We start from the raw sequence: 27,264 nt of genomic DNA, 5'->3' as shown, positions 1-27,264 counted from the left end.
TTGAGATAAGATTGTATAATACTGAAATTTCAACATTATAATTACAAAAATTTACAAAATTCGAAAACTTTATAGCATATTATTATGTGCAATGCATCTGCAATATAATGCAACAACGGGTTAATCCAACAATGGTGTGTAATATTATTTAAGAAATAGAGTAATATTACTTAAAATGATGTAGTAATTTAGTTTAGCTATTCTTTGCTTCAAAAAAAGTGGAACTGCACTTTTATGATGCACCGATGCACAAAAGTGCATCAACTGAAATAGTACATCTTTCAACACCATTCAGTTTTGCCCTGTGATATTTTTAAACAATTTTTAAGTGGTTGAAAGGTACAGCTTGACCTAGTTACACCCAATACCCTGTATATCAAAACTAGGTGCAGTTTCAATAATGTATAAACAGTGAAAGGTGAACAATATAAATAGCTGGTGCAAGAATAACACAAAGGTTGAAGTGCACTGTTAAGAAGTTCACAGCATTTATACAAGTTTATATATATTTAATAGTTCCAATACAATTTATTTCATGAAAAATTAACTGCCTTAAAAGTTCAGATTATACAAGGAAGATAAGTAATATTATAATATAATACGATCAGATTATGTCAAATTAATGTAATAATTCGAATCTTGCAACATAAGCTGGGATATGTCATGTAATCTCAAAATGCTGACCAGAATATTCAGCATTTCACTAACTGATTCTCATAAATCAACATTATTGCTGAAGCGTGATGATGAATGACACTACCCTTTCATCATAAACTAACATAATGAATAGTAAAAATAACAAAACAAATGAGAAAATTATTTATAGTGCACGAATAATTAAAAGATTTCTAAGTCTATCAGAATCAAAATATTAACAACAGTACTGCAAATGATACAATAAATAATTAAAAGAAAACAACAAATGAGGAATAGAGTTATTTAATACATATAAATAATTTCAAAAATTCTACATTAACCGGAATTGAAATAATTACTGAAAACTAAAAAAAGCAATATTGCAATTATTCATAGCAAATACATGAATAATTAAAAGATTTTACATCAATCAGAATGAAAATAATTATTGAAAATTATTAATAATAATATTACAAATGGTACAATAAATAATAAATAATATTCATATTTGTTGTGAATAATAAAAACTAATGAGACTTTTATTACATTTGTACAAAAGAAACACATTTTTCATTTCATAAGGCTGTACACCAAACAGGTGTGTACATTCTTCGAGAGATTAACAAACCTTCGCTCGCGAATTATCAACAGACCTCGTTTTTGTAAACAACATTCAAACTCGGCTTCTACTTTCATTACACGCGCGTATAATGACAACAGAGCGAGCGTTCGTTCCGAACGCTACGACATTGAATTAATCCAGTATCTCAGGAACAGTCGTGTTCGGTGCTTCAGCAAATGAGCCTCGTACCGCTCGGTTTTCCGCGTAAAGGATATTCGAGTGTTGAAGTGTATGCAGTGAGAAAACGTGGCAATGGAAAGAAGGACTCTAGAGACCCGAGAAGCTGCCATCAGAGTACTTCGACAATTCTCTGCTGCACGGTGAGTGACAAACGTACTGTTTTATACATCCACCTATGAATATGTTTATTCTGCGAGTTCGAAGTATAATAGAACCAAGAAGCTTGAAAATACAAAGCCTCCAATAAAATGGTAGCTTAAGAATTATTTAAAGAACAAAAATAATTACTTTATTATCTCTAACTCTAATATCATAAAATAACATTTCTCGTACAATTTTACTTTCTTTTTTCTACGAGAATAAAAGAGTTGAGGGTTCGAATAATCGTGGCTCTCCTCTAATTTAATTCTGTCGTTCGATCGAACAAGATAAAGTTCCCTCTATTGACTTAAAGAATATCGAGGGTACGCTTGATCAAATCGTAATCAATTTACCATTAAACAACAGTAGATACTCAATCCGTCGGTGTGACGCGACAAAAACCGTCCCATAAAATGCCGGTATTGGATCGATGAAAACAACATTGGGAATCCGGAATATAATCGACTAAGAATTTCGTTCGTTTCCGTCGATGAGCTCTCTTCGAGCGGCTTTAAAAGGAAAAACCTTCGACATTTTACGTCGATAGCCACAGGATTTTATCGTTATTTTTATCGAGAGTAAAGAGGGAGAGAAAGAGAGAGAAAAAAAAAAAGAAACATTCGTCGAACAGATTTTCCTAGCAAGCGATGCGAAACGTTGCTTTTCCTCGATCTCGTCGTTTCGCGGGATCTCCACGAACGAGCTTATCAATTTTAAATTAAGGACACAGATAGGTTCCAGAGAGTGGATATCCGAAATGCGAGATGACACGGGAAAACGAGTTTCAAAGTTTTAGCCCCGGCTCGCATTGAAATTCAGATAAAGTAGAAAACGTATCGCGGCCGGGGTAGGAAAAGGAGAATCTAAACGGGCAACGAGATTTTTATAAACACACAGCCAACCTGTACGCTACGTGCCATTAATAACAATATTTATCGTTCGAATGAAAAAATATCGTTGCTACCTTTTGTACGGTAGGATGGTGGAACATTGGATTCGCGAGGATTGAAATTGAAACTTTCATTTTTAATAAGACTAACTCGGAACGAACTGTGAACGTCACGTTGACGAAATATTGGAGTAATATTTTTTTTAGTCCATGTATCAGCTATTTTTTTCCTTTTCTGAAATTACACAAAGGTTTCTATCGTTCAAGTATAAATAATTATATTATGATGATGTTAAATTGTATAAAGATTCTTTTATTTCGTGTGAGAATTTTTGAATAATATTTAGTCATAATCTATATTAATATTTAACTATAGAAGTGTTGCAAATGATTTTACAATCAATGACTTGATAATTAATTGATAATTGACTTTCTAAAAAGAACCAGTTTTAACTTTTCAGTGAATACTAACAAAATAGCTTAATTAAAAATGTTTCATTATGTAAAATTAATTGCCTCAAACACGATAGAAGCTTTTGAATTCCCTTCAGAATTTCATAAATTAGCTGTTGTAATTCTATTCTGTTTCTGTAATTGAAACAATAAATGGGAACTGTATTTCTCTTTTATTACATTTTCTTGAAAATACAGTGAAGTGATGTAAAATTGGCAGGAAAATTACACGAAAAAATTATCAAAAAAGAGTACAAAATTTCATAAAGTAACTGTGCTAAAACTACAGAGAAATTTTTCAATTTTTTAATATATGAATAATAAACTTCGTGTCTATGATACTTTTTTCATAAATGAAATATCACCACTGATTGATGAATTCATTACACTTTTTCACAAAGTTTCATCAATTATTTTCATAATTCTTCGAGTCTTACGCTTTTTCATTTTCAAATTTATGGGATCTCCGCAAATTTTCGACGATCCATTCTCCGCTAACTAGGTAACCAATTTTAAAGTTCAGACAAGTTCTCTTACATGCTTGTTACATGAACTTTCATTCTTGCTACGCGCATATATTACTTTGAACAACGTCTTTCGAATTTCGTTTCTAAGATTTTGACCTGTAAGTAAAAATCTTGACTGTAGAGTTTCGTATGGTGATTGGAGGAAACTCGGTACAAAGGATTCTTAAAAGTATTCTGTAATATGTTGCTTGCATTCCAAGTCTGATAAGAAAAGCAGGAAAAGGAAAATATTTACACATTACGTTAGACGTTTCGAAAACGATGGTACTGTGATACGTACACGAGCAACAGGTTATTGAGACGTTTTAGCAATATTCCTGGGATTTTCTCTTTCATAACGTTACAGTTCAAATCTACGCAGATTTTGACTTGATTTAACTCCTGTTTCTATATTTGACATAAATGTCAATACCTTTTTCATTGATTTATATTTTCAATCGTATGACACATATGCAAACTGAAGATTTAGGAATCATTTAAATAAAAATAGATGTGTGTTAAATAAAATAGAACTCTTGTTAATTTAAATTTAAAAAAAAAGTAAATAATTTTGCATTACAATTCATTCTTTAATTAATTTTTACTAAATAATTAATCCTCAGTGAAGAGAAAAGATAATTAATATAGAATGTACTTTAATTCATTATTAAGGTTCGTAGTATTATTTTTAATCGTAGTTGAAATTTGAATAACCAAAATTTTCAATTATAATTAATTAAAAATGAAATATTAATTACCTGTCCTCCTTCGCGTACTATAATATCACTTGATGTCTCTTCAGAAATAAAATCTGGCGGCACAACAATGGACAACATGCCTGTCTGAAAAATAAAAATAAAAATAATATACGTTATTTCTCATATAATTCCGCGTTCCTTCGAAAAATTTACGCGAACGCAAAGTTTTCCAGTTCGGTAATGTTTCTCGATGGAAAGCCAGGATGGAATTACAGCAAGGGGTTGCGCCTTACGTTCTGCAGAACAGTATTTCAACGGGCGTGCCAAAACTCGTCCCGCACGAGATATATTTTCCGCTACGCACCGGAACCAGCCAGAATTTAATGTTAATGATACGCTTAACGGCTGCACAATGCATCAAGTAAATTTCCTTTCTTACCGAATCTCTAAATTATGTCCGTACACATTACTCTATTCGCGAGCAGGACTGAATAACGTAAGAGCCCCTAAATCCTCGCTGTATTTCGTTCCTTTAACCCCACTGCAAGCTAGAGTGGAGTAACATACTGTAGGGTTGTTAAAGGTGGCGATGAGCGGCTGTGGATTTTCCTTAATTAACGACAAACATTTGACCCCAGTATTGTTAAACATTGTAGAATTTTCTAAAAATTTATAATTGGTTTTTCATTAATTATTGTTATTAAAATTTCAAGAGGATGTAGATGTAAAATTGAAGAGTTGAAGGTGGTTCGAAATCTTCCTTTTTTTTTTTCATGGTGGAACAGTTCGTTCATTAGAAAATCGCACGATTTCGTATTCGGATTCAAGGTTCCAGCAGTAGACTTTCAATGAAGGGTAATCTGATTTTAAAAAAGAAGCACATTTTGTTCTTTCTTGATTTATATACTTGAGGTACGTTGATTGATTTTGAAAAGGTTTGATCAGATTCTGTAAAATTGATTGGTTGAAGAAGATGACAAAAATTGTAATTCACTGATCATATTTCAAATTAAACTAAAGGAATTTATATTTACTTTAAAATTCTTTCTGCAGAATACTAGATCTCCAAATAATTCTATTATTAATAAACTGATTTAATTTTATTTTGCTAAAAAATTGGATTAAAACGAAGCCCTCTCTAAACCATGTTATTCTATTAATAATAAAACAATCAGTCTATTAATTATAGAATCATTACAGATAATCTGATTCACATAAAAGTCTATTTTATGATAAATAAAAATAAAGTTTGAAATATCAGATGCAGTTGCATAAAATTCAATTCCGTGACAATAGAAGTCATTCAGTGTCTAACGTTTCGAGTTTATCTTTCAATTAAATGGAACAGTAGCAACCCGTGCATAACGAGACGGTGAATCGTTGGCAGGAAGCCGAAAGAAATTGCCGCAACTCCGCAAACACAGAGCCGAGGTAACGATCGGCAAGTTCTAAACAACGCGTTTAACAATCCTGACGAGTCGCGTGGTGTTCTCTGCTCGAGATCTTAGAAGACAAGCGGGGCTGGAAGGAACGCTTATCAGCAAACAAGCTGCCATTATTTAGTGTACCGTCATAATTCCCGGCGTAGAAACGTTGAAGGATCCCGCGAACCGAGTTTCCCAGTCTGCGTCAGGATTCTTCCAGTCGGTCATACGTCAAACCACGTAACGTCGGAAGGACTTGGGCGAACCTTAATATCTTTCCACTCCACTTACGGGTTTGGCTTTAAGGCAGTCAGCTTAAACATTCGGCAGAAGGTGGAGGCACCTGCTCGAAGCTTGCGCTCGTAATTACGAGGATGTAATCTACGCTACGACGAAACTTCAATCGTTATAACCGAGTTGTCTGGCAAGTCACCGAACTGCTTAAAACAGTCACGACGAATACGTCGTGGAACGGTAACGTGTCTGTCTATGTTCTCTGTCTTGCGTCTTTACGTCCCGCCTCGTCCTTTATCCTTTCTCGTGTGACAGTTCGGTGACAGATAGACACGTGCCCGAACACGTAAACTTGCCGGTGTCACGGGTGAATTATGAAACCCCCGGCTCCATTCCATAAATTAATTATTGCCTACTTGGGAACAATTCTATCAGGGGAGGATGTTTGATAAATATCCGCGTTAATCGGACCGTCGTCTGATCGATCGATTTGTTTAGGCACCAGCTCCAAAACACCTGTCTTGTTACAGATTTTTTAACCCTTTCATCTGAGAACGACGTGGACATGCGTCGGTGGAAATTGGATATTAATGGTGGGAAGGGTTAATTAGAATTTTGTTGAAATCGTTAGTCCTCTTGATATTTCTGGATCACTCGGAGGACACTCGATGGCTCTTCTCACGGTTGAATGTAATTTTGATTATTTTATTTTCTCGATATTTATACCCCTCACACAAGTTTATATTCCAGTGTACAAGTATTTGTTGTTCATTTTTAATTGTACATTTTAGAAAATTATTAGAAGCATTATATTATCGTGTCAATTTCTGATCCTATTTGATATGGTTATCCTATCAGTCTCTAGGAAAAAAAAGGTAATAAGGTCTCGGGGATAATTTTGATCGACGCTGTTGAAAATACTTTAATCTAGACTTAAAGAGAATTTTTTAAACTCGTTCTGAAAAAGATGACATTGCTGAAAAGGAGCACGGTTTAACCACTTTCAAAGAAAAATTCATTAAATGCCTTTGGAGAAATTAAAATTACGAATAAAAATGTGTAATAATTTTTGTTAAATCTGTATTGAAAATTTTATTACATAATCACTTACGAAATCTAGTTCAAAGTGAAAGTTTAAATTTAAAATTATGTCTTGACAATTTTCATATGCTTTATCACAGATATTAATTTTCACTTGAGTAATAATATTAATAAAATTAAAGGTCTGAAATAGTAATGATAAAATAGAAAATTTTAATATTATAATTTCATGGTCGAAATAGCAAACTGTTTCAGAGATTTAAAAGAAACGCGTTTGAAATAAGCATTCCCTAACAACCTTTACAATATTTATATGCAGTTCACGACTGAATATATTTCGTACAAGGGGAACTGTAAAAAGTAGCAGAGAAGAAGCACGACATCCGTCGAGACAGTACGGAAACTAGAAGGAAATACAATTAGTGGGAACCAGACTATTCGGAGATTTCCTATTATTTTATCATCTTCTTTACTTTCTTCAGGATTTTGTCTGGGAACGGTTTCTCTCGATTTTTCAAAGCATTTCCTCTCAGCGTTAAAATCGTATCATCTATTAATCATAAAAACTGCCACGTTTTAATATTAGCAATAAATTATTCAATTCGAAACTGTTTTTCACCTTGGCAATAATTTACATTAATTTCATGTAACGAGGTGAGAAATATTTATTGTGAATGTTCTAGAAATTATTCGATTAATTATGGCTTCATTATTATGTATTATAATTAAGAACTTTTAATTGAAGATTGTTCTGTTGTTTCCAATTACGATTTTTATTTTTACCAATTTTGAGAAAAATTGCAATTAAAGTGAGATTAATTTTTATATTGACATCATTAAATTGTGGAGTTCCAAAATCAAATTATCACTAATAAATTTATATCGATCTGTTGCAAACGAATATTGACATATACATCTATTATACTCTAGTATAACATAATTAATATCATTTTAATTCCTTCCAATTGTTCGAATGATCACTCTTAATATACATATCAACTATACTAATTAATTTCGTATTTTGAATTCATACTTTGTTCATATTCACTGCATCGAATGCCAATTAGATGTAATCTAATAATGGGTAATGATCACAACTTAATTAACATTTTGAACACAAATTTATCTAAAATTTACTACTATTCCGTCCAAAAGTGTATCAACAGAATTTTTCCAAAAAAATAAAAAGTTCCATCAAATTATTAGAGTAACGCGTCTTTCAAGCTCTTAAACGTAACACACGAAATTAGAAACGTAAAATTAAAAGAGAAACGCACAACTGAAGAAATATTAAAACCATAAACAAAAGAATTAAACTGTCACATATTAAAATACATAGCTGGAAAAACGACCAGCGACACGCACTCCCTTTTCACCCTTACGAATACACTTTATCCCAAGGCGCATTTTGTTAGTCGACACGACAAGCATACTCGAAAAGACCCGCCAAGCTGGAGTCGCGCGGAAACGAGCAGAGAAATACGTTTAGCCGAAACGAAACTGCTCATAGAATTTCCCTTTTGGAAGGGTGGTACAAGTTCCACTGCTTGATGAAAGAGAAGGACCAACATCGAGGCCCAAATGATGCTGATGAAATGAAAAAGGACAGAATTTAACTTGTATTTAGGCCGAAAGGGTTTCTCTACCAACAAGGGTGGTTTAGAGGTAGATAAAATTACAGTGATAATTATTTTATTAATTTTTACAGTTCAAAAATAAATTATTTTCAAAATAATATTGTACTTTGAAATTAGCAATGAATTATAAATAAAAGGGGTAGTTTCTCCCTTGAAGCCTGAATACAGGAAAATTCTGAAATTAATTCAATAAACTGAAGGTCCCTTGTAAGGCATCATTTACGACGATATTTCTCTCGCTCATTACTTAAGAGACACGTTAAGGGTAGGTCTGTGACTTGACAACCCCTGCAGTCTCCTACACTATTTAAGATTACTGTTTCTACGAAAGAGATTCCTGGACAGGCACAGGAAGCCTGGATTCAATCTGAAACGTCGGAAAATTAGATCTCAAAAAAGAGAACTCGACTCTATCTCGAGCCATATCACACTTTGTCGGAGCGAGACGAACCAAAGGGTGGAAAGAAAGGGGGATTTGTATGCTTTACAGAGTGTGTCTACTGGTACAGGTGCGCCACGACGCGAGAAACAGATGCTGGCTGACTGAAAATCGAAGGAATGAAAGGTGACGTTCGTACATTAGGGGAAATAGATCGTTAAGGGCTAATTTTTTATTCGTGGCTTAAGGAACAGTTTAGTGATACATTTCCTAATTGAACGAATTGCTCAACGTTGCTTAGGTACAGAATTATTTAATGCAAAATTAATCTTCATTTTTTTGCTGCAATAATAGTAGCCTAATATAATTATCTAAAATTTGCATTTATAATAGCTTCAATTACTTCATAATTTATTTTTTTCTAAGGATAATGAAATAGTAGAATCTCTCTCATTTCAATACAAATTTTATTCTAATATTTATCAATGGTATACAAGTACACATAGAATATTTTCCAATAGAAGTTTATATGGACATGTCGCATAAACATGTAAAATATCCAAGAATCGGTGCTTTTGGTACTAAAATCTCTTCTGAAAGAAACTTCCTGTCTGATCCTAAGAGGATATCATATTCCAGAATTCAATAAAAACAATTTAAAAAAAGAGATCAATGAATCAAAATTTCTATACATAAATATTTTCAAATTTAAATAATAATAATTATTTTGAAACAAAAACACGTGCAAATTTATATAAATTACTTTGAAAATGTTACTTTCCCTGGTTACATATGATCATCCGTCAAAGTCCAACAGACACAAACAAATTGTTCAGAACTTTCTTTCCTAAGAAACTTCGAAAAAATACTTGAGCAACACATGGTTTTTATTTGTTTGCGAATTTATTCGATATATGATGGACAGTGGAGATCGATCGGAGGGTCTGCTTTCCCGACGGTTTTATTCGAATGGAGGAGATTGCATTGTGCCTTTTTTTTTTTAAACCAAAAGCGAAATTTTATTCCACCGTGAATTCCGTGTTCACGAGTGCGTTGAAATTTTTAGCGTGGAAAGGAAATGGGCCGTCTCGCAACTCGTCAATTTTATGCAAGGTTATTTGCTTTCTACGCTTCTGGAAAAGAGACAAACGTGGAAACAGATAAAAATATGAATATGATGCCCATATTTGGGTCGTCTGTCATATAATCGTTTGAAGAGAACATAACTTTCTAAACAACCCGCATAGATCGCTCTTCGATCATCCATTTCCAAAAGAGAAGATTTAAATTCAGCCAGGTAGTAACTTTTTCCAAGTACAACTTATTTTAATACATTGCCATAAGCAAACATTTTGTTGTTTAATCCGCTTGGAAAGTAAAACACAAAATAACAAATTCAGTAGAATTTTATTTATAAAATATTGATCTTCACATAAACTCTAAAAAACAAATTAATTATATTTATTTATAGAGCGAAATTTTACCAACTATGTTTATAAAATTAATTCGAAGAATTTAGAGTAGCTTACAGGAAACAAATGTGATTAGTTTGACTATTAATAGCAGGGTGAAGGGTTAATTACCCTTGTGGAAAACAGAAATAGATGCGCATAATTGAACAGAGTTTAATGGAGTCAACTTCTTCCGAAATGTCTGAAAGCTATACACTATTTCCAAGGTGTTCATAAACGAGAGCTAACATTCCTGAACTTGTGAAGGCGGCCTGTTAAGTTTCGCGGTATTCGGTACTTCAACAGCTCACCGAGAAATACCTTCGATACTTGCAGAGATTGTAACATAAGGCAACTAATACCTATACACGTGAATTTCCATATTTCAGTTAATAGCGTTGCGGCTTTGTATCACTATTCCGTTCGTAAACATTTTGCAACTGTCAGAAGCAGGAAAACGTTCGTTCGAACCGATAATTTCTATTCTCGTCTAACTATGTAATTAAAGATTCGATTAATAATCGGTTCCAATAACGATTAGTCCTCGTGAATCCAACACGTATTGTTTAATCCTTTCTGATATTTAAAAATTATCATAGTATTTTTGCGGATCAAGTCTAAAAAAAAAAAAAAATCCTATTTTTATGGAAATTTTTACTCAATATTTCATATTATCTCTGGGCTGAAAGAATGTTGTGCTCTTATTTATATTTTAAGAGACGCCTGCTGTCCAAGTTTTGAATGAAGAATAATTTCCTATAAATCAATCTCTTTTATACGAACGTTATTGAGTCGTGATTGGATCAAAAGAATACAAAGATTTAACCAAAGAAATGCGCTAAGTGATAAAGGTAGAGAGTCGCCTAATTGGAATTGATGGGCCCCGCAAACGGCGTGCATCGTGAAACTTTATCGATCTAAATAGTGTCGGTGGTGCCGTTTCCAATTAGTTATTTCGACGAGTTTCTCGGCTTACCACCATTCGTCCTGCACGGTTAAACTGCACGCAGAAAGCTCTGATTTCGACCGCTTAGTTACTGAAAACGCTCGAAATAACAGGTAAACACGTCCGATAGCCATCCTTACCTAAGTAAATCCCTAATTCCTACCTGGTTTTCCACTTTCCAAGAGGATCAATGATAATACCCGGTAATACCTTCGTTAATTTATGCATACGTACGGTTTCCTAATTTCCCTATTCGGAAAAGGCGTTTCATACGTTAGCGTAAGCTTATCAGACGAATAATAATTTAAATTGTGGACTTACCTGACTCTTCATGGGATCCGTGTTAATTTGACACATGTAAAGTCCTTCGTCCTCCTTCTGAACACCTTTTATATGAAGATTCCACATTGTATGATCGCTGTGGGACACTGAAACCCTCTTGTTGTGAGTTATCACGTGATCGTGGATAGCCTGGATCGCCTTAGTGTCCGCTTTCACCCAGCCAACCTGCCAAGCACATGTATTAACACATTACACCAGTTTCGATTCTTTTATCCACCGTAAAATTAAATTCATAATTAACCGTAAAATTTTTTAAAATTCAGACCCATTCACTTTCCTTTAATTAAAATTGTGAAAATCCAATCATTTGGCAGTTAATTTCATCCTTTGAAGTCTCCTGATGCATTTGTGTACCGACACTGATTTTTCAAAGACTGATATTTTGATCTTTTTAACGTGTACCCTGTAGTCTTTTTAATTTTTTCTGTCAGAAAAAACTGTTGGTTCATTTGTACCGTGTACAAATTATTCTTATATTGATTATGAAAATTTGTAAAAGCTCTGAATAACACGAGTCTCGAAAGATTTAAAATATCATGTAGCTCGAATGAAAGTACTTTCGAATTGCATCAGAATCATTGGCAGAGCTAAAGGCTAGGTTTATGAATTCAATTTGGCGAGCAATTCGCTTGAGCTTGATCCCCTTAGTTAAGTGTAAGTCGGCCGGTCAGACCGAAAGGGTTAATGAGACGGCAACACATGGAAGGAACGAGGACGATCAAAGGCCACAGACGTGTTCATAGATTTCAACGGCCGAATTGTACCACAATTTCCCTATAGACAGGCTTGAATACGGAATACAAACAAGCCGGATACCCGTACGCCATGAGCGGAAGAGACACGTATAGCAGGCTCGTACGCGTCTCCCATCTCCTTGGCCAAACTTTGGCCGATATTTGCATTTTCCTTAGAATATTCGAAATCTCGCGACGAGGCCTCGAGAAACGCTTGTACTAATAGAAAACGGGGGTTACCGGATGTGCTCGAGGGTGGTTGTAATGGCGTTCGAAATTGTTCTTGAAGAGTACCTCTGCCAGGGTAGGTAAGGTGTAATTGAAATTTATTCCCACCGTATGTTTCTGATCGAGCAAGTCGAATAATTGTATTAAAATTACTGTAGAATTCAATCAGAGAACGTTAAAGGTTAGCGAAGCTGTGTAATAAAAGTATTATGTTCTTTCGAGTACAGAAAGAGATTATAAAATCTATAGAGACAATTGAATTTGCATTGGATATACTATATGTAATATAAAGTAATAACAGCTTAAGGGATTTCTTAATTAAAAAAAGTACAGTATCCTGAAATAAAAGAATCTTTTCTGCTTGATCTGATTAAACTGCATTATTCTGAAATTAAGGTGCAGATTTTTTCTTTGTTCTTCTTCGTTGAAATTTTATTGCAAGCTCATATCATTTTTAACTTATGCAAAAATTTATACAAGTTTTATTACATGAAAGAAATTTATATTATCCTCAAGTTTGTTAGGATAGTTTGGCTTTGAATTATAATAGAAGATATATTATTAGGATTAGTTAATTGAAATCCAAAGGTATGGAACTTTGCAATTAAAATTTGAAACTTTCTCTTTTTAATTACTCAATTCTTTTGGGATATTATAATTTAAACACCGTTTCGTGTACAGTGAATCAAAAGAATATTAGTAATTTTTGCAATTATTTTATTTAAATAATACTGATATATTGCATTAGAAAGTATCATATTTCGAGTAACATAATCTTTCGCACAGTGTTAATTAAGATGTCTTTCTTCTCACTTTGTATCAATCATCCTTACTTTACTTACAATGATCTTCATTGTGTTAAAGTATAAATACAGAAGTTGGTGGATTCTAATGACATTATCAAAATACGATACAATTAGACTAATTATCCGGTATAATGGTCTGAAATTCGTCGTGGAAGGATTATTGAATTACGGAAATAATCAAGGAGAAATTGCGAATGCACGCTTCATCCGTGCCGTCAGACTCGCCGTAGTCGGCATTAAAGCTTTAAATGAAAAATTAGCAACAGTTGCTCGTTACCACTTTACTCTCGCATAATGTCATTAGACGCTCGTAACCAAATTATTTATCTCTTTATAGCTGTGTCAAAGCGACCTTAACGAGAGCTAGCTTGGCTTGTTACAACACAACTCTTGCTTCTGCCCGGCTTCTGAGGGCTTGCCTTTTGAATTTTCAACGTCCCCCTTATTATTCTACCTTTTATATTTCTTCTTTTTTTTTTCTTCCTCTGCTTTCTTCGGTCTCGCTGAAATTGAAACACGTGTTACGGGCCTGTTACGGTGAATCGTTAAATTTTCCATAAGTGCAATGCAAGTTAACGGGGATGAAAGTCGTTCCCGTCGAGCAAACACGAATTCATTCGTATTTCAAAACTGCCGGGATTATTGAGGATATTAAAAACCGCCGTTGGAAAGAATGAACGATAACCTTGTGGTTTCTTTTTTTTTTTTTTATTCATTATGGTCAATGAAAGTCGGATTGCACTTCTTTTATCGAGCTTCACAAGGGATGTTTTAATTGAATTCCTTTATTGAAGGAGACTCTTTAAATTTACTTAAGTTCTGTTTAATTAGAAAAATAATCAGTGTAATTATTTTAGCTAAATACTTTTAACACGATGTAATAATTTTGTGTAGCTAGAAGAGATTAAACGACAAAAGATAAATTTCTGTATAATCCAATTCATCGTCTAACACGCAAAACATGTATTTTCAAAATTTTATATAGAAAGTAATTAGTAGCTGGTTTTTGCACTATCTTCCTTTAATTAATTTACGATATGATAAAACACTCCAAGACTTTGAAAAACATCCGATAAATTAAAACGAAACGAAGTATAGTGGGGATAGAATTAAACTGATCCAAAGTTCGTCGAACTTGTTTTAATGCAAATAAGGTCTGGCCAGTTCGAAACAAACAGTTAAATCATGATAAGAGAGCATCTGTACAAAGTAGCAGCTGCGTCCATAATGCGATTAACTAATGGCGAAGAAAAATGTTAATTGCGTGCAAAGATTATTATAATCGTATTATAACACAAACGAGAGTAATTAAATATGTTTTAATTTTTCTTATTAAAGTGGAAATTTGGAATTTTTGATATTATTATTCTCGTGTTGGGTAATGAAATTGTCGATATGGTTGTGGATATGAAATCTAACACGATAAGGGAAATGGTTCTATTTTTAGGCTCAAACATGGGGATAAGGTAGAAAGATTATCGAATCAGAAAGAGTGCTTGGGAAGTTAGAAGTATATAGGGTGATAAGGAAGAAAAAGAATAGAATCTAAGGCTTTAGGAGCTTACAGTGTTTATTGATAAAAAGTACAAAATTAGATGGAAATTAATATAACTACTTAAAAAATAATAAGAAAATATTTTTTGTTTAGTGGTACAAAACTATCTTTAATTAATTATTACTGCAGAATTAATTAAGTAATCATGAAAAAAATATTTATAATTGAATTTTACATATATTAATTAAGATTGTAAAGGTATAGGGCTGCTCTCTTCTATTTAAAAAAATAAATACCAGCAACTTTTGTCGATTACTTAGTTTTGAACAACTCTTTTATCTTCAATTTAAAACGTGACCCTATTCAGCCGCAAGTTGGAGTACTCGTTCCACTTCCTTCCCCATTGCGAATCGTAACACGTATTTAACGTTGTTACATTCTGTTTGGTGTCTGATACAATTGCCAGAGAATATTAAAATATCGAAGAGGAAGAGGGTAGCCAATTTTTACGAAGTAAAATTAAAATTAAAGCGAATAGAAAAATTTGTATGAGATAATGCATGCATCAGCCATGTGTGGCAAGAAATTCGTACGTCAGTCGGTCGATGAATTTTCATGGTGGAAACTTACCCTATAACCCCCCAAATGTTTGACCAGACACGTAAAAGTTGCGTCCCTTCCGAGTGGCACCGTTAGATTCTTGATAGGACCAGCAAATTCCGGTGGAAAAGCACCGCCTGAAACAGATACACCGTTCACGTGAAAAACTGCAATTTCCATATCTTCCTTACTGCAATTAAGCCATATGACACTTGTTTTGCTAATTGGAAGCAAAACACAGTTGATAAAGAATAATGGAACAGGAGAAGATGAAATGGGGCAAATTTCGTACAGTGGGGCTCTAAAAAATCGATCTGTTTGCTTAATTAACCCTCTGACTATGGGGTGGGTTAAAATATACCCCATCACTTTGTGAAACGTTGTTACTTCCTTATTGAAGAGGTTTATTTAAGAGAAAACTTTATTTTATTGAGAATTTTTATAAATTATTAAGTACACTAGGTACAGAATTAACTAAAATTATTCTGATAAAAATAAAGTTCCTTTTGGATAGTTATTTGAAATAGCTGGAAATGATTCAGTATTTCAAATTGTTGTTTTAATTTAATTTCAAATAAAACTTCGCTCAAGCCTGAAATACAATAGGATAGGATCGATAGAACGATACGTTGTTTCGAAAAGGGAGTAACGTTCAGGTGTTCGCGTATTATATTTCATGTTTAATGCTACTATTAAATTATTTTGATACTAAACGCTGTCGTATTGTATATTATTCGATACTCGAGGTCCTGGACATTTCGAATATGTATCAAGAAGATGATATCACCCTTTTTCTCCCGTTATTATACACCCTCGAACCCATTACCTTGTTTTTCATAAAATCTACTGAATAATATTCACGATTATAATATTAACGTTTCAATTATTTGCTAATTTTATACGTGTAATAATAATGTAATAAATTTCTCTCGCAATTGATCATGATTAAATTTTCTGGGTTAATTGTATTCTGTTATTAGAACGTGTTTAATTGGACATTTTTTTATGAAAATTGATACGGTTTTGAGCACCATTTATTCAAGACAGAAGTTGCACAAAGCCTGTAATTTATACGCTTGGTAACTAAATGTTAACGTCATCCTCATTACACTGGATGCTCTGGTACACAAGCCTCCAGGAAAACTGCATTCTAGCTAGATAAAACGCTGCATTAGCAACGAGATATACACTGTCGGCCAAAAGTTTGCTATCACTATGCAAATTATAGATTGTACGGATCTTGCAAAGAGATAAACTGCTTAACTTTACTCATAGAACTTTACTTGCTAAAAACATCTATTTCCAAACTCCTTCATTTTATCTTTTTATAAAAATGTAGAAACTATTCTTAACCCCCTTTAAATAGTTACCGGGTCACTTTTGGAAGAGCAAATTTTACGTGGACCGTTGTTTATATTTTAACGAACTCACGAAATTACGATACGTTCGAGATGAAAGATCACGTTTCCAATACGCAACGCAGCCTGTAAACATTGCATTAAATAATTAATCTCGTAATTAATTACAAAGCACAAACAGCTTAGTGATCGCACGGAAAACGTAGCAGGGGATTTAACCGGTAGGCGCTTCTACTTGGAAAAGCAAGCACGTAGGCGAACTTTTATTTTCAATGGGGAGAGGACAGTTTACCTGGTGATACAGGACAGGTGAAAATATCAAGGACTTTTTTTCTTATATTTTTTTTTTTTCATTACTTGCTTTGTACAAGATGCTTATACGCATTATAAGAAAATAAGCTAGCACTAAATCCGGCAAGATATATAAAAAATTTATTAAAATCCAAATATCCCAAAAATAGATCAAATAATTGAATATTAATTTTCTGAAATTCTTAAGTCTAAAATATTTGAAATTAAAAAGGGAATTAATTGTCTTATTGTTTCATAATTTATACCTGCTATTAAGGAAAAATTAATTGATCTATAATTGCGTAATTTATGCCTAGTTTCCAATGAATTATTTAGAGAATGAACTGTGGTGGGGAAACGTGTTAATATCGTAGTTGAGATTTATTCGTAAGAACGTGAACATTCCATTTCTTGTTACGTGCTTGCTGGAAGACGCAGAGCGTCGCGTCGTCGCAGTACAGATGCTTTGTACTTTGCGCAGTTACACATAGAATTTCATGTTTCATTTTCGTGGCGCAGCGTGCAAGGGTAATTTGATAGAGAATAAACGAGCCGTGTCTGCACGATGCCCGTAATATCAAATGCCTCACATTTCCTGCGATATTAAACGGTACTCGATTAGACCTAACCACCCTTCGCTCTGTTCTCTTCATCGATCAAATATGATACTTCATTTTAACTACCAGTCTTATCGTATTAACCCGAATTCGTGAAAAAACACTGTGGTAATGTGAATTAGATAATTCAATTATTGGCAATCATTAGTGATGAATTTAATTTTGATTGGTATATTAATTTAAAGTTCAAAGATTTATCAAAATGATTGTATAAAGATTTCATTAATGACTGATTCTTGATTGGAAATTAAAAATTTATTAATAAACAATACTAAACTGAGAATTGATTGATTTCTGAAGAATATTGATGAGATCGTGTCATTATTTTTATTAAATTTTAATCTTCAAATTGAAATCGATCATTGTTTGTTATAATTGATTACCAGCCATTTTATATTAAGAACATCAATGAATGCTTCGTATGGTAATTTTATCCATATAGAATAAGTATTATTTTATGATACTTTTACGTCATCTTTTCTTTCCTAAAATACTCATGGACCATTTAGTCAGATACAAAGGAAACGTACCCTGTCACTAATTATCCACCGAGTATTATCTTCCAACGAACTATTGTAAATCCGTTGAGCCATTAAACTTTCTCGGTATCTCGCACGGTAGGACGTCACATCGCGAAGAAACGCGAACCTTTCCCATGTCAATTATCGGGCTCGGTCTTTGAATAAAAACAGGACGGAATAAATCTCGGCTACGTTTCTCCTCCTCTCGGGCGAAATTATCCGTTCAAAAGCTGCCGTCGACGAGTAACTCGTAGTCGTTCGGGTCCAATTAGTAACAGCCGCTGGTAGATCCGATTGCAAAGGCATGAAATTACAATAATTAGCTGGATGTTGTCCGGCACTCGCTCGGCTGCTTTTTAATCTGTTTTTCCGCGTCGCGTCGCGCCGTCGCGTCCAAAGCACAAGGGATGAAATATCGGGGGCCGGATGACGCGGAGGCGAAGGGGAACGAGACGAAGTAAGAAATCCTTCTTGGTAATGAAATAAGAGGCAACAGTTTTTAGTTAAATGGCAACGTTCGCCGAAGGGATGGTTACCGAGGGTCGGAGGGGTCGTAGAAGAGGAACTCCAGGAGGGCAAAGATAAGCTCGAAGTCGAGCCGTTGGGATCTTAGAGGAGACAAGCTTGACCTATTTGTCTCATAACAACGGTAATAGGATCGGAAAGTATTTATAAGTAGAAGTGACAATCGCCGTGGGACAAGCAGTCTGCCGAGTGGCCGAGAGCAAAGTAAATTGATGGCGGCGGTATTACCGGGAGAATAAAGGCGAGGAATAAACGTTCGGTTGTCAGCAACCAGCCCGGCAAAAGATGAAATTCTTGTACTTGAACCTCTCAAGTGGCGAATGTTTCTATATTGTAATATTAAGGCCGTATTAATTCGTCGTCGATCCTCGACGCGATTCGCCTTTGTTTCCGCGCGCTTTGGGGAAGAAATTGATTTCAAACGGTTCGAGTTTGTAAAAGGGTTGTTGTACTCGTGAAAAGGCGTCAAGTGGAAAAATAACTGATACCGTGGTACAATTGCAACATTTTGAAATATAATACATTTCTTGATTATTTAAGATAAAAGATAACGACAAGACGGGATTTATTTTTGACAGAGATGATTTTACTTTAATTTCTTAATAAAGTCGTTTGAATTTTGATACAAGAGCAATGTTAGCAAACGATCGAGCAGAAATGAAATTTCTGTACTAAATTTCGAATACCAGAAGCGTCCAGACGCTTTGCTAGACCGGTCTATTGATTTTGTATTTCTATCGGATACCGATACCGAAATATCAGAACGTCGGGACATTAAGACCTCTCCTTTCTTAATATCGTCGTTACAGTTCAATCGGTTCATAAATTATTTGTAACGTTCACCTTGTTTCGTGCAGAATTTGACTATGCAAAAGTATCTACGCTAACAAATTTTTAATTGCGAATGAAATTATTTTGTTTGTAAGGCAACTATAGCGAAAGGGTTAATTCTCGAACGGCGGACCATGGAGAGAGCCACAATGTTGATTTAATTTAGTTTGAATCACGATTGACTCAGGCTCCTCTGTTCAAGAGTTAAACGAGGAAAATTTGACGGAATATTTATTAAAATAAAAGCACTTAGACGAAAGTTTAACCGCGTCACGATTAATAAAATTTCTTATTACGAAAGAAGAAGCCGAACGTTATGTTGCGGATACTAATTCAACGCTGACGCGAACATTCCACAGGGGTTAAGAATTTTACGATATTTAATATTGGTAATAAGCTTGCCGGGAAAGTTCGATAATAAGCTGTTCGTGAAAAGTTCTGGTTGCCTGTTGCGTGATATATATTGATAAATCTGATGGACACGAACGATTTATGGCTGTAACATAACCGGAGTTGCTTCTTTTAATCGAATGGAAAGGAGCTCTCGGTGGTTATTATTTTCTCATGAAAAATTTATGATTCTTCTATGAAGACACTGCACGTGACATAAGGCGGTTAAAAAAGAGAGATTCTGAAAATTGTTAAGAGCGTAAAGCACTTGGCTTTTGGCAGACAATAGTTTCTGCATAATTAAAGATGATGAATGGAAGTTTAAGACGAAGAAATATTCTGTGATTGATTATTTCGATTTCTATTTTTCAATGTTAATTGATTCTGAATAATTTACGAAGTTCTTGATATTTGAGCTATTGTTGTTATATGTACTTTCAAGATTTCATGTATTTTATGTTTTTCAATATTGCATTGATTTTTTAATATTTTCCTAATTAATTAATCTTTTCTTTTCATTTATTACATGTTTAGTTATTGCTTTTTCGAAGATTGTGAACCAAGTTTGTACTGTTTAGTGGGCTTCGTTTATAAGTTTAGCTAACCCCCTTCCATAGTTGCCTAATTTAATCATTATTAAAGTTGGGCGAAACTTCGATCGTAAATGCATTCAGTAGAACGTTTTGCAGGGAAAGTGTTCGGTTCTGTCAAACAAACATTGAACTCTCTTTGTAGGTGTTGCAATCTGCTCTATGTAGGATCGAAACTAGTATTTATTCCACTCGTAAAGCAATTAATGCAAATTTAATTTGTGACATAATCATCTTATATAAATTACGAAACAAAGCATAGAATCAAGTTTAAGAAATTCATAATTGAAATATTAGATATTCTAACTCTAATATCTATTTTTCTTCGGCTCGTAATTACCTTAAGAATTTTTAATATTGAATTAATTAAATTTTAAGTGTAAAAATATGTAACCCTGATGAGAGTCCCCCATCAAAAGTCAAAATTTGGATTTTATAATACAGAATAAAATTAAAATTGGAAAATGAAGAGGAGAACAAACTAAATATCTTTATTTTTCTATAAAAAACAATCCATGTTATAATGAAGCAAAAATCACATGAAATTAATTACAGGAAATGAAACAAAAAAAGCTATTTTAAAATTCATGTTATTTTCAAGTTATTTCGTTCCATTTTCATCAAAAACATTAAAAAAGATACGGATTTTTCAAACGGAAAACGCTCTTTTTCTTCTTTCAATCTCTCGTTGGATTAATTTTCTGTCATTAGCGGGGGAAACAACAAATTTTCCCGAATTCAGCTATCCCTTATCGATCTAACTGTCGTTTACATGGGCATCGTTTCTCCCTCACTGTAACATCTTACCCTCGCAATCGGGATGGGAGCCGTTTTGTTGATCATTTCCTTTGTTTCCGTTTCGTCTTTCAGTCTTTTCCCTCGTTTTTGCCACCGTTTGCCAGAAAATAGTTTCCCCTGTTCGTTACTGTTTTCAATTTAAAGTGGATCATGTAGTCAATATTCTTTACTTTATTTCTATTTATTATACCTATTATATACTATTTAATATTTAATCTTATTGATCACGTACTATAATAAGTTTTGTCAATTTTAAAATTAAAACAAAAACGTACATTCCAAACGCAAAGCCATTGAATTTAAATTTTACCAAATTTAACCCAAGTGATTTCATTTGCAATTGAATTCTGTTTTTCAATACTGTGTATGAATACAAAGTTTTTGGCAGAAATTAAAAATTGTTTTTTACCGATATTTTTTTTTACTGTACACCATTATAAGTTACATGCAATGAAACAAATATTGTACTTAAATTACTTGTTGTGGATGAAGGAAGTAGAAGTACCTCTAAAGGTATTTTATCATTTGTTTCTTTCTTTTTTTTTTCCTGTGGTTCAAGATAGTAGTCTCTTGTGCGTGAAACGAAACGATGGTATCCCTGCAAAAAGTATGACTTTAATTAAAGCATGGAAGGATTTAGCGTGAGTTATTTGTTCAGGAAGCTCGGTGTCTTTTATGCTAAAGAAAATGAAGAGATTCACTCTGCGTGCATACTTTATTCTGAATGCAGTATTAACCTGGCCTTTTTAAGTCTATGGACAGGATTTGATTTTATTTAATTCTTGAATATTTATCCTTATTACAGATTTGGAATTTTCCAAAAATTGAAGTAAAGAGAATTTTCTAATACTAATTAATTAAAGTAATTAAAGAAATATTGAAAACCCATATTTTGCAATATGCAGAATTTTTAAAGCACATCTTATTCAATTTTGTTTTCCACGTTCGATTGAAAGTTTTGGTTGTTTCATTCTTGCAATATAACATTGCCTTTCGTATATTGTCAATCATTTTTCCAACGAATTTTCAACGTAATATTTTGACTCTGAGAGTTTTCTTTTGCGTATGGCCGATGCAGGTAATTAAATAAGAAAAATATAGAGAGTGTACGTAGAGCAATGATCAATAAGCTCCGGAAGGTAATTAATTAATTTTAGAAGAGTCAGATATTATGGTAAAATGTCGTAGAAGTGACGTGAAATTATTTCCATAGAATTAAATTAAACGGGGTTTCATTTCAGTCCCGTGTACAGATGTCTAAAATTAGTTGGAGACCATTTTGCAGTTACTACCTTCCTTTTTGGTACATGCAAACTTATCCGTGTCACTGATATTTCATTTTTTCTTTCTTTTCTTTAGCTTCTTGATACCAATGCTACTGTAAAAGCTTAAAATGACAGGAACATGACTTTCCAAGGATTCGGTGCATAATTTATTTGTTTCCTGAAAATTTGTTGAATAAACTGTGCTCTGATTTCTTTGGAAAAAGATGATACACTGTTTGTTAAATTAGCTGTCAATTAAAATTTGTTAATTAAGTAAAATAATTTTGTTTGAGATGAAAAATTAATTACTCGTTATTAAAGTGATCCAGAATTCAATTATACAATTTACATTTATTTTTGTGCTTATTTTTATTAAAGAAAATGTTAACAGTTGTTAAAAGTTTATTTCTGGATTATTTTGCCCAGAAAATTCAATTAGTTATTTAATTCATAAATGAAATTAAATGGTTGCTATATTCCTTGTTTAATTACATGTTACAAAAAAAATACTTGAAATTCTTATGTGTATATATTTAATAAACCGCCGAGCAATTATAACAGAAAAATTCCACGATACGGTGTGCGTTACTTGCAAATACCACGCTGTTTAAATAAATCTAAAATATGAAACTGGTGCGTACGCTGATAAATATTTCTGAGAGTGGAATTTCGTGGAACGGTCAAAATATTTCGAAAACTCTTTATATTTATATGCTGCGAATCGGCAAATCGAAAAATTGTGTTCATACGATATTTTAGCTTTTTGATATTTGCACGCATATCTACAGTTTACAATCATATTCATATTTTCATTAAAAGAAGCTAAATAGTACCGTTTTACAAAAGTTAGTAATCTCTCTTTTGATATTTTCATATTTTTATTAGACATTTGTTTTCATTTTTATTATCATTTTATTTATGATAAATTTGTATTCCTTTATCTGTTAAATTAGTTCTTTCTTTTATTTTCCTTTTCAGCCATCATTTTGATATTTTCTACTTTTATATTTTGCTTCTGGTTTTCTTTTTATATCTTCTTTTTTGAACTCCATACTTGTCTCTCCTGCTTTCCTGAATTTTAGTTCCTTCAGTATTTTCGACTGGAAACCTTATTGTTTTTCCCTTTTAAATCGAATTTCTATTTCGCTTTTGTTTCTTCTTATCTTGCTTTTCAATTCTTGTTATTTTCTTTTGTATTTGATCAGCACTATTTTTCTCAGTTTCATGTGGATTCTAATATTTATCAATATTTATTTTAATTTCTTCTTTTTTTCTATTTTTTTTATAGGTTCCATTCGTGTCTGTTTTTAGCTTTTCTTGCTCTTTTTGGTATTTGATCCTTTTGTTTCTCTTGTAACAACGAGATAGTATATCAAAGCACGAATAAGAGGAAACAAACGCAAATCCGTTTCTGAATTAAACATAAATATTGATAATCGTGTGAGAATAAAACTAGCAGCCATCAATTCATTATTTTATAAATTTCATTTATCACTTCGTCCCAATTTATTTTGAAATGCTAAATATTCTTTAGTTTGCAAATCATCGAATTCACAAATTATATTCAGAGTCACCTAAAATAAAAATCTAGATCCTCATAATTTAATCTCTGAACATTCAAGAGAGCGACCCAGCAAGTTGCCAATGATATATGCACTGCCAATTAATTATTAGTTTTTCCTCTGGCGAAAAAAAAGCGAAAGGTACCAGTAGCTGTCAACGAAAGAGAAATCGCATTGGTAATTTTTCACTTTTTTTTTTTTTTCACTCTATGTCGGGAACATAATTTTCTTCATGGCTGTCAAAACGAAAAGGTTGAACGACACTCGAGGAAGTTGGTAAGTGGCAGCTAGAATTGATTCAACTTAATTTATTCTTGAGTTTGGCTGTGTTGAATAGCCTCTCCTTTCGCTTCGTCGTTCGTTAAGCAACCGATAAGCAGAAGTTCCCAATTGGCCGGAAGCCTCCTTTCAACACCTTGCACGTTCCTTCAGAACCTTATTTATCCCTTTCACTGTCGGCCATTAACGCTCGATATTCGATATAACGAAAATACGAAAACCCTTCGCTCTTTTTACCCTCTATTTTACCACCACCATCTTATTATTTTGTCAACAATGTTGAGTGTTCGGTGGTTTGAAAGACATATTTTTAATGAGCCTTATCATTGAAGCAAATTAATTTATTTCTAAAAAGGAAGGACTATGACCTTTGAAACTCTGACTTCCCATTATCAATTGATTAATTCTTGTATTCAATACTCATATTCGTTTATTTCGCCCTGTTTATTTATTTGAAAATTCTTGAAATGAATCAGAGATTTTCATAAATCGCGCTGGATTCGATGTTTGATTGATTATTGAAATGCTTTTCATTCATAATCTCTGTAGATCAATATGGTATTTTGCACTATGAACAGATTTTTCACGCAGTACCATTTTTACGAAAAATTTTCTGTATTGAATGGTACTTTCACAGGCAAAAAAATATATAAAATGACGTTTGTATTGCACATTTTTTTGTTTGCTTTTTTTTTCATATGCATGCTTTAAATGCACAGAATCCTTCAACTTCATGAAAATTACCAATGAATATTCTTGAAGGTCTGTGAAATGTTTAAACGAAAAGAAAGTTTGATTTTTTTTATTCTGTTGGAGTGTTCGTTCTTTTTAAGTACGGTCAAAATTCCCCGAAGCGTCGTGACGCCCCTTTTTCTTCTTTAACGCGTGTACGTTTGTAGTAACCGTAAAAAGGCGTCGATTCAGCGTCTGTCAATGACTATCGCACGTGATTCGAACTTGCAATGGGCTATTCAGCACGTGTGAGGAAATTATAGTTAAAAAGTTATCTTAGAATTTATCAATATGAGAATATATTCGAGAAATTAATTATTACAGTTTCCTTCGCAATTTCCTCCGTTTTATTCATTCAACAATAAACTATATCATTAATTAATCTATAATATATCTTTAGACCCTTTTTTTATTTTCAATCATAATAAAAATTACTTAGACATTGAAAATGCTTATTTCTAATTTTTGCCAAATTAATATTATTCAAAATATTATATAATTCTGAAGAAATTTTGTTATAATTCTTCACACATTCAATTGTTGCATAATATTGTTTCAATTATATAAGTACACATAGGTAAGTGATAAAAAAGATCAATCATATTTTAATCAAAGACCCCAATAATCATCAAAAACTAATGATATCCAATTAACAGCAAACACCATGTTATAATATAAAAATTACTTATCTAGAAAAATTTTTTCATCTCATCTCATTTGTTAAATGAGAGTATAGAGCACTTTTTCCACGAAGATTAGTGATCATCTCTCCCAATATATATCGTTAATTAATGTTCGTACCTACAAGTGTTTATTTTGCGACGTAATTTTACTGGACCTTAGGTCAATCGGTAGAAATCGATGGTCGAAGGAACTACACTGTTGTGTAAGTCCTGTTTTCTCCCAAGAAACCTACTCTTATTGGGTGGGCGTATACCTCCCTATGGAACTCCTCGAAACAACCGGGATCGCGAAACGGCAGTTTCGCGCTCACAATAAAGCCTCGATGCTTGTTTCGAACGAGTTCCACGTCGCGCGAACTATTCGATGTAATCGCGACTTTGCGAACGTTATGCATCCTCGTGGATAACTTGAAACGCGGCTTCATGTACACGCTTGTAAATTGCCTGGAAACGTTGGGTGTGAAATTGTTAAAGAATCATCGAAATTTCCGAATGGTGTGTACGCATAAATTCGCGGTGGATTTTGTTAACTGTGAAAAGTGTTTAATATTTTTCATTTCGAGGGAATTTTAGAATCTTAGAATTTTGGGATTTTAGAATATTAAAATATTAGAATACTTATCACAATTTAGGAACCTTAGAATATGAGAACATTAGAATTTGAGAATTTAAAAATACTAGAATATTAAAATCCTAAGATTTCAGAGTTAAGAGATTTTAGAAATTTAATTAAAATCCATTACATTTCAAAGTTAATCAGAACAAATATTTATCAAATAGAACATATAGTCCATTAACTTGATGAAAATAATCTCTGAATCGTTGTATCAATATCAATAATTTCATTATGAAAGTCCAACATACATATAAAATTTGAAAATAATCCGATCAAATATTTTCATTACTGTACAAATGATGAACAGGTTAAACGATTTTATTACCATCGAACATTTCATCTGGAATGTTGATCGAAAACTCGGAACAATTGATTTCATACAAAGCAAATCAAAGCACGGTTTCTACGGATGCTTCTCTGCAAAGATTATCGCGTTTGCTCCAATTATTCATTAACTTTCATAGAAGATTTAACGGATAATGAAGCGTAGGAAAAGTTGAAGCGAAGTCACGATTCATTCGGGAGTGTACTTTAATTCAAAAGGTCACGATACGAGTTTCCCTATTGCACGCTTTTCAGAAGAAGTCGTCGGACTCGCTGCGAGACTCGAAGTAGTAAAGCGAGAAATTGAGAGATGCCAGTTGTCGTTTCCCTTCTTCTACTTATCACCATAATCGAGCAGAAGAGGGAATCCGAATTAGTCAGACCTTTTCTCATTGTCAGAGAGGATCCTTAATCGGTAGTTGGTTCATTCCATGAACCGT

The 27,264-nt window shown here is 33.1% G+C and overlaps 1 protein-coding gene and 1 long non-coding RNA gene across 5 annotated transcripts in view; one reads left to right on the top strand and one right to left on the bottom strand.

The window, feature by feature from the left end:
- LOC143305472 (uncharacterized) overlaps positions 1–27,264 on the top strand; it is a 217,725-nt gene that overhangs the window by 138,602 nt on the left and 51,859 nt on the right. The window contains exon 1 of one of the 4 annotated variants that reach the window (XR_013062434.1): positions 1,411–1,578. The exons of the other annotated variants lie outside the window; for them this stretch is intronic. This is a non-coding gene — a long non-coding RNA (uncharacterized LOC143305472). Of the gene's footprint in view, positions 1–1,410; positions 1,579–27,264 lie in introns of those variants that run through there. 4 annotated transcript variants of the gene reach the window in all.
- LOC117604447 (lachesin) overlaps positions 1–27,264 on the bottom strand; it is a 66,848-nt gene that overhangs the window by 13,693 nt on the left and 25,891 nt on the right. The window contains exons 3-5 of the mRNA XM_034324509.2: positions 15,473–15,579; positions 11,559–11,744; positions 4,186–4,269 (exon numbers count right to left, since the gene is read on the bottom strand). Coding sequence (XP_034180400.1) covers positions 4,186–4,269; positions 11,559–11,744; positions 15,473–15,579 — 377 coding nt within the window. The remainder of the gene's footprint in view (positions 1–4,185; positions 4,270–11,558; positions 11,745–15,472; positions 15,580–27,264) is intronic.

This window comes from Osmia lignaria, chromosome 7 (genome assembly GCF_051020975.1).
Source record: "Osmia lignaria lignaria isolate PbOS001 chromosome 7, iyOsmLign1, whole genome shotgun sequence".
Classification (NCBI taxonomy): Eukaryota; Metazoa; Arthropoda; class Insecta; order Hymenoptera; family Megachilidae; genus Osmia; species Osmia lignaria.
Note: the sequence above shows the minus strand (reverse complement) of the source record. Positions and strands in the feature narration are given on the sequence as shown.